We start from the raw sequence: 8,700 nt of genomic DNA on the forward strand, positions 1-8,700 counted from the left end.
ATCAACCCCTATTGGAGTGAAAGGGAAGTTGGGGGTAAGAGTGGTTATCTGACTTACAGGGTCTCACACAGCTAGTTAGCAATAAATTTTGGAGAATATGCACTCCTATTCTGACAATGTTTAACTGTACCGGTTTTCTTGACATACTAAGAAGACTCTGTCACATTTCCTTGAAGGTAGGAGTTGAGACAAGTCATCTCTGAAGCCTCACACAGCACTTGGCGTATTTTGTCCATAGTACATATTCAATAAATGTAAACTAGAAATACAGTTAAGTCCTATTTATATCTTCCCACCTTGCTTCTCATCCTAGCCCTTTCAGCTACCTCTGGCTTCATGGCAGAGAAGAACCTCACCTTCGTGACTGAATTCCTCCTTATTGCATTCACCGACTGTTCTGAATGGACAATCCCTCTCTTCCTCCTCTTTCTATTTATCTATCTCATCACTTTGTCAGGGAACTTGGGCATGATTATCCTGATTCACATGGATCACCGGCTCCACACCCCAATGTACTTCCTTCTGAGTCATCTCTCTTTCATAGACATCTGCTGCTCATCTGTCACTGTGCCTCAGATGATGGCTGTGTTGCTGCAGCATGGGGCAGTTTTATCCTACACACGCTGTGTTGCTCAGTTCTTCCTCTTCACCTTCTTTGGCTCCGTTGACTGCTACCTCCTGGCAATCATGGCCTATGACCGCTACGTGGCCGTGTGCCAACCTCTGTTTTATGTCACCATCATGACACAGAAGGCCCTTTTGGGTTTTGTGGTCGGGGCTTACTTTGCTGGTCTCTTCAGTGCCTTGGTGCGGACAGTCTCAGCTTTCACTCTCTCCTTCTGTGGAACCAATGAGATTGACTTCATTTTCTGTGATTTCCCTCCTCTTTTAAAGCTGACCTGTGGGGACAGCTACTCCCAGGAAGTGGTAATTATTGTGTTTGCCATTTTTGTCATCCCTGCCTGCATGGTGGTGATCTTGGTGTCCTATCTGTTTATCATCATGGCCGTTATGAGGATCTCCTCAGCTGGAGGCAGGGCCAAGACTTTTTCTACGTGTGCCTCCCACCTCACTACTGTGTCACTCTTCTTTGGCACCCTCATCTTCATGTATCTGAGAGATAACTCTGGCCAGTCCTCACAGGAGGATCGGGTGGTGTCTGTGTTCTACACAGCAGTGATCCCTATGTTGAACCCCCTCATCTACAGCCTGAGGAACAAAGAAGTGAAGGAGACCCTGAGGAAAATTCTCAACAGAGCCAAGTTGTCCTAACCATCTCCAACTTTGGAAAATCCTGAGAATCACCTCTTCTGCAGTGTTAGCATTGTGGGCACTCATTATTTACAGCATTCTCAATGTTTAAATGTATATGTCATGGTACAAGGTATAAAAAAGAACCAAAACGTTTAGTCCCAGAGAGAGAAAGGAAGAAAAGGAAGAAGCAGCCTGAGAAGAGATTGAGGTGAGAGCTCTAACTCCCAGGACAAATGACAAAAGGATCTGAAGTTAAATCCTATGTAATCCAGGTGTGCACACCTCACTGGTCTGTGACTATAAAACAAGATTACATTTTTTTGGCAAAATTTTCTATGAGATATTTTTCATATAGAAATGTTGAAAATAATGTATAGTATGCTCCTTATACCCAATACCTAGTTTCTGCAATTGCTAATATTTTGTTATGCTTGCTTTATCACTTATACACATAATCTATTCATTTATCCATCCATCAATTCATCCATCAATCTACCTTATTTTTTGATGCATTTCAAAGTGAGTTGCAGACATCATTATCACTACTCTTCACTCCTATACACTTCAGAATGATATCACTAACTAGGATTCAATATTTAGATTACATTTATTTTAATGATGAAATTACAGTAGTAGTTTAAAGGTCCAGTCCATACAGCTGACCCTGCTCAAAGCATTCTTCAGACTCTTGTAGTAGTTCACAGACATGTCTCACATGAATCACTAAAAAAACTCCACAATAACACATCTGTCAATTGTCATTGCCACTGGAAATATTCCCTGTTCTTTCTTCTATCTGTTCTAGCTTCCACTCATCACATTGTTTGCCTGAGAATCCATTTGGTTAATTTATATTATTTCCATTGCCCTTAATAGTATCTATAGTGTCTGTATCATACATGTTGACTCTCTGCATTTTGAAAACTTTTGACCTTGGGGAGGCAGAGCATTGCTGCATTCCATGCAGGGGTGAGCAGGAGGGAATCTTGGCCTGCACTGGGTCCCTGCATTTTGCAACAGCTCAGCCACCGTCCAGAGCCTCCCAGAGTCAGTTGGTTTTTTCTTCCCCCTGTGTTACTGAGAAATAATTGACATATGTGAGTTTAAGGTATGCAACATGATAGTTTGATTTACACGTATTGTGAAATAATTGCCACAATAGGTTCAGCTAACATCCGTCATCTCGTATAGATACAATAAAAAGAGAAAAAAGAAGAAAAGAAAAGAAGATTTCTTCTTGTGATGAGAACTCAGGATTTATGTTATAGATTATGTATACATTACATCCCTAGTATTTATTTATCTTATAACTGGAAGTTTGTACCTTTGACCACCTTCTTCCAATTGTTCCTTCCCCCACCTTCCACGTCTGCTAACCACAAGTCTGATCTCTATTTCTATGAGTTTTTTTTTTTTCAGATTCCACGTATAAGTGAGATCTTACTATATTTGTCTTTCTGTCTGTTAATATTTAAAACATATAAAGAACTCATATAACTCAATAGAAAAAATACAAATAACCCAACTAAAAAATGAGTCAAGGACCTGAATAGACATTTTTCCAAAGAAGATATACAAAAGGCCAACAGGTACATGAAAAGATGCTCAACGTCACTAGTCATTAGGGAAATGCAAATCAAAACCACAATGAGATATCACCTCATGTCTGTTAGCATGGCTATCATCAAGAAAACAAGAGATAAGAGATGCTGGCATGGATGCAGAGAAAATGAAACCCTTGTCACTGTTGGGGTTTGTAAATTGGTACAGCTGCTATGAAAAACAGTATGGAGGATCCTCAAAAAATTAAAAATAGAACCACCATATGATGCAGCAAATCCACTTGTGGGAATATATCCAAAGGAAATGAAAACACTAACTCAAAAAGATATCTGCACCCCCACGTTCATAGCAGCACTGTTTACAACAGCCAAGACATGGAAACAATCTATTGGTCCTTGATCTTCACTTCTCTAAACTGTAGGTACCCCAATCAGAGCCAAGACACTGGAAAGTGTCTTGGGCCCCACCTACTCATCATTTTCTGTTCTTTCTTTGATCTTTGTTCCTGGAACTCAAACTCCTTTTCCCCTGTCCCTTGGGATCCAAAAACTAAGTCCCAGGTGTATGAATGATATAAACCATAACGGAGAGTATAACAGTATCAACAATACTACAAACACAGAATGATTCCAAATTCAGCCAGCCAAATATACTAAGTCACTCTCTGGTTGCTTCCATGTCTTGGCTATTGTGAATAAGGCTGCAGTGAACACAGGGGGGCATGTATCTTTATGCATTGGTGTTTTCAAAAGTCACACCTGGAATTCCAGTAATAGGACTTTAAATTGAAAGAATCAGATAAGTGAATCATGGAAGATTCATGGTGAAGGCATACAAAAGATATTCAATTTAAGATCACTTATAGTAAAATAAAACATGTTTAAATCTTCAAAGATGTGTTTATTTTAGAAGACAGAATGCTTTAAAATATATATTATAATTTTCAAAAGAAATATTTTATCCCTTTAATAATGGTTTGTCTGGTCATTAAAACCCAGGCTGAAAATTTATAGCTCCACTAAGTGGGATGGTTAATAAATATTTCCTCTGTCAATTGTGTTACAGGCTGTGGGAAAAGTTAAGGAAGTAGTTAGAAAGCTTGGATTAGTTGTATGAAGTTCCTTCCTCATTGAAAAAGACAATATTGGGTCTGTGTAAATAAGAGTAGTACATTGAAGGGTCATTTTGTCTCTTAAAATCTGCCAGAAGGCGGGGAGTTCAGGATGAACTGAAAGGGGCTCCTCAGAGAATGAGTTGCCAGATTTAAGGAGACAATTTCATGCCTCTTTCTGATTATTATTATTATTATTATTATTATTATTATTATTATTGTGAGGAAGATCAGCCCTGAGCTAACATCCGTGCCAATCCTCCTCTTTTTGCTGAGGAAGACCGGCTCTGAGCTAACATCTACTGCCAATCCTCCTCCTTTTTTTCCCCAAAACCCCTGTAGATAGTTGTATGCCATAGTTTCACATCCTTCTAGTTGCTGTATGTGGGATGCAGCCTCAGCATGGCCGGAGAAGCAGTGCGTCGGTGCGCGCTGGGGATCAAACCCAGGCCACCAGTAGCGAAGCGCACGCACTTAACCACTAAGCCACGGGGCCAGCCCCCTCTTTCTGATTAAATTCTAAGCAGGCGGTTAAAGACTTCTAGTTTAGAAGAAATAGCTACTTAAAGATCTATAGGAACTAGTGGCTACAAAGCCCAAATGGGACTTCACTTACTTTTTACTCTATAAAGAGAACTCAACTCTGCTTTTGAGTCCCTCTAATGAGTTTTTCATTTCCAGTATTGTATGTTGTAATCTATGCAGAAATAGAAGTACAATGATGTACACCTGAAATTTTTACAATGTTATAAACCAATGTTACTGCAATAAACAAAGAGAACTCAAGGAAAGTTTTAAAAAATGCTTTCCACTTATGTATGGAAGCAAAGACAGGATTACATTAGGTAATTTTAAAGAATAGTTGAGCAGGATGACATTTTGTGGTGTGATATGTTCTATATTTTGATAGGGATGTATATCATATAAATGTATATATAAGACATTTAAACTGTATATATAAGAGCCATGAATTTTACTGTATGTAAATAATATTTTAAAACAAAATTTAAAATCTAAAGAAAGAAAGAATAGTTGATAATAAGGAGGTTACCTTGTTGTAAATAAGTGTTAGTATCTCCTTACATCTTGCTATATCTTGTGTTATAAAGTCATTCAAATAAAGCAACTTGTGATTATTTTTCTTGAGTTATTTTAATTCTAAAAGTCCTTTTTTAATAGAAAATACACAGCTGATGATAAATCATTCAAAAATCCGCTTTTGGACATGCATACTTAGGGAATACTAGGCTATCCAGACCAGAAAACATCATCTGTTAGAAGATTTTGGATGTGACTATGATGCCTAAAAGGAGAATAAAAAGGTCTTCTGGAGAGATAACCTTGGATATCCAGCTCAATGAGGGGATAGTGACTATGGTACTGTACCCACACCCTGCCTGGTCTCAAGCCTGGCACTCAGCTGGACTTCTCCCATCACCTTTCTCAAGTTCCTGCCAATATATGGTTTCCTCGAAGGAGACTCCACTACCATGAGCCAAGTCATCCAGGAGCTGTCCAAGAAGGGACTTGGTATCATGGCCCCTTTTGTGGCTTCAGGAGACTCTCCCCCTGTCTTTTGCCCCAGACATAAAAGAGGGGTTCTGGGCAACACATTGCTTGGTACAGGAGGTGGGAGAAGAAAAGCCACAGCTGTTCCAGGGGCAGTGCAAGTTAGTAGATATTTCCTTACACTGGTTGCAGCAGACGTGAGCATATGGCATGATTTTCAAGGTGCTAAGAAGGGCTCTGATTCCCTCTCAAATCTCCTTTCTTTGCTTCCAGTTCCTTTGCTTGAAATTAGCCTATTTGACCTTTTCTGAAGACTGTAGGATGTGATAGAAAGAATGCTGGGTGGTGACTGCCACTAACCAGCTGTGTGTCCTTCCATAAGGGAATTCCCCATTCTGTACCTCAATTTCTCCAGCTGCAAAACTGGGGAGAGGTTAGAATGAGATAATTCTGAGTCCTTTTGTGGTCTGACATTCTATACATCCAGGTTTTAATTAGATTAAGGTGTAAATTATTTGAGAAGAGAACCCTCATGCATTGCTAGCCACTTTATTCAGAAGGGGACTGTCCAGAGCCCTCTCTGAGCATGGGTTAGGATGGGGAGTGAGCACCTGAGAATGAGGTAACTGAGAATTATGGGAATGGGTGCCAAGGCTAAGGAAGATGGAGTGGCCAGAGACAAACTTTCCACACTTTACATTGGCCCTAGGAAGTCAGGCATAAAACTCAAAGAAATCACCAAACAGCAATCGTCTTTCCAATGTCTTGTTGATGGCCACTAGATTTTCAGGCAGGATGTAGACATGAGTTGTTTAATCACCGTTGGCAGATCTTCTTCCAGCTCTCCCACCTGTTGCTTCCCAGAGTTACTGCTCAGCCACCACCTCTATGAGATTCCCTGAAGCACAGATGGAAATTTCTCTGATTCTCCTTACCTTAGCATGTTGAAAATCTATTCTTTTATGTTTCCAGGACAGCATCCCTTCTCATCTGGAAAAGACTCCTTTCTTTACTCTTGGTTCACACAAGTACTTCCATCTCTCTGTAGATGCCATCTTTCTGGCCTTCAGTGATTGACCCTGAGGTAGGCACCTGACCAACATTAAGCCATGCCTGGTACCTCACCCCTTGGCCATGTGACATCTGAGGACATCCTTGGGATTTTCAGAAAGAGCGATTTTCATCTCCTTTGTGGTGGAAAAGTTGGGAAATGTTAAGCATGGACGTGACCAGAGGTCATTTTTTCCACTTTGTGGAAGAAGTAGGTTTAGGAAGAAAATAAAGCTGATATTCAAAGACAGTTAGGGACCTTAGAGAAATTCCTGATGTCATGAGAGTTACTGGTCCCAGTTGTCCCTGAGATCTAGCTGCACCCTTCCCTCCTCTCCCCATGGTTTTGAGAATCTTGTCGTGAATTCATCTGTGTGTTCAAACCATGTTACGTGCTGGGCTTTTGTCAGTTGAAACTAAGAAGTCCTCATTAAGAAACCCGGGTACTGCAAATAATTCCCCTTTTAGGATCTCGTTCTCCACATTAGTGAGGAGTTGGACTGGATGCTAAGTTCCTTCTGGCTACATCATTCTGGAAAGTTCATACACGCAAGCTCTGAGAAAACTTGTAAGAGAAGCAATGAGAGAAACTTGTCTCGGGTCTGCATACCCCTGAGAGAATTTGGGGGATAGTGTTACCGAACCAAGTGGGCTCACCTCCTGGTGAGTTAAATAAGACTCTACACCAGTGGAAGTTGTCTCACAAAGTAAAGTGTATTTGCAGCAAATAGGAGGCCATGAGGAACCATTTCCAAAGTCATGGAGTCCCCGAACAAAGGGAAGCAGGAACTTTTATTTGGTTGGGGAATGAATATTCAAAAGGGAGAGGCGGGTATTCGTTTGCACAGGCTCAGTTGGAGAACATGCTTCCACATAATGAGGCCTAAGCTCCTCCTGGAGAGATCTTTGCACTAAAAATAAGACAAAGGTCATGGGCATAGCTCTTGTGGTGAGGCTTGGTCAGTTTCAAGATGGCTGGTGGTTACATCTCCTTAACATACAAAGGAAAAGAAACAACTTGGAAAAACAGTTAATTGCTTCCAAACCCACCTTTGAGTTTCTCGAGGCCCCTAGTAGGTGACACAACAACAGATTGTCTTCCTATTTGGGGACCTCAGCCTGTTCACCTGTGAATTGGAAAGCCTGGGTCCTTTGATTCTAATATCCCCTTGGATCTAGAATCTTCAGGAGCCTATAAAAATTCTTCAGTTCCAGAATAAGTGAAGCGAGGGAAGTCCACCAATGGTGAAGTGTTACAGCAGGATAAGTTCTTCAAAGCAAATTTATGAGCACTAGGCAGCCCTCAGCCTTGAATTGGCATGAGATCCACAAAAGTACGGATGGCTGAGGATAGTGGAGATGGATTCCAGAGTGACAGCTTGGGATATGTCCTCCTTACACAAAAACCTACAGTCCTTCCTAATGCCTCCTCCATGCCAGTCATGACTCCTTGGCTACAAGGAACAGACACCCACTTAAAATAGTTCAAGAAAATAGTTTTTTGGAAGAAGGAGGGTTAACTCTGACAATCAACTCAGATGGAGTTTTCTCCTCATCCAATCATCTGTGCTTAGAAAGGTGAGGCAATATGGGGCCAAGGTGAATGCTGAATCCATCCTTTCCCCATGGCTGTGAGTAACAGCTCTTCGAAGGAGTAAGGGTCTGGCCAAGTACCCCGAAAATTTTCCACCACAACCTGCTCATTCTGAAACTTAGATTTCATCTCTAAGCCTAGTCTCCTTCTTTCTAAAAGGTTAGAGAGGAAATACAGATGTAGAAGGAAGAACTCTCCAACTATTCCCAAATGTGGAGTTCAGAGACATCCTAACAAGGATTTGCAATATAGTATAGGGATCAAGAGTATGCATTCTGGAGCCAGACTTCTTAGGTTCAAACTCTAGCTCTGCCCCTTACCATGGGACCATTGGTGATCCATTTCAACTCTCTGTGCCTAAATTTTCTCATCTCCTTAAAATGGGGATAATAATAAGTACCTAACTCATAGCATTGTTGAGTGGATTAAATGAGCTAATACATCTATCTATCTATCTATCTATCTATCTATCTATCTATCTATCTATCTATCTATCTATCTACCATCTTAGAAGAGTGAAATGGCATAGAGCAAGAAGCTTAAGTAGTCTTTGCTATTAATATCCTATTGGATTTCCCTTTCACATTTTGGCTCAGCTACCATCATGACCTGACTCTCT

The 8,700-nt window shown here is 40.7% G+C and overlaps 1 protein-coding gene across 1 annotated transcript; it reads left to right on the forward strand.

Moving 5' to 3' along the window:
* Positions 1-212: 212 nt before the first annotated feature.
* LOC101397097 (olfactory receptor 9Q1-like) lies at positions 213-1,272 on the forward strand. The gene has a single exon (XM_004437394.2). It carries the CDS (start codon positions 337-339, stop codon positions 1,270-1,272), a length of 936 nt encoding a protein of 311 aa, XP_004437451.2. The 5' UTR covers positions 213-336.
* Positions 1,273-8,700: the final 7,428 nt, after the last annotated feature.

The sequence above is a fragment of the Ceratotherium simum genome, chromosome 34 (genome assembly GCF_057802395.1).
Source record: "Ceratotherium simum simum isolate JZ-2026a chromosome 34, ASM5780239v1, whole genome shotgun sequence".
NCBI lineage: Eukaryota > Metazoa > Chordata > Mammalia > Perissodactyla > Rhinocerotidae > Ceratotherium > Ceratotherium simum.

Excerpts from the sequence above, each read along its gene's own strand:
- LOC101397097 (XM_004437394.2), top strand. The coding sequence starts at position 337 with ATGGCAGAGAAGAACCTCACCTTCGTGACTGAATTCCTCCTTATTGCA.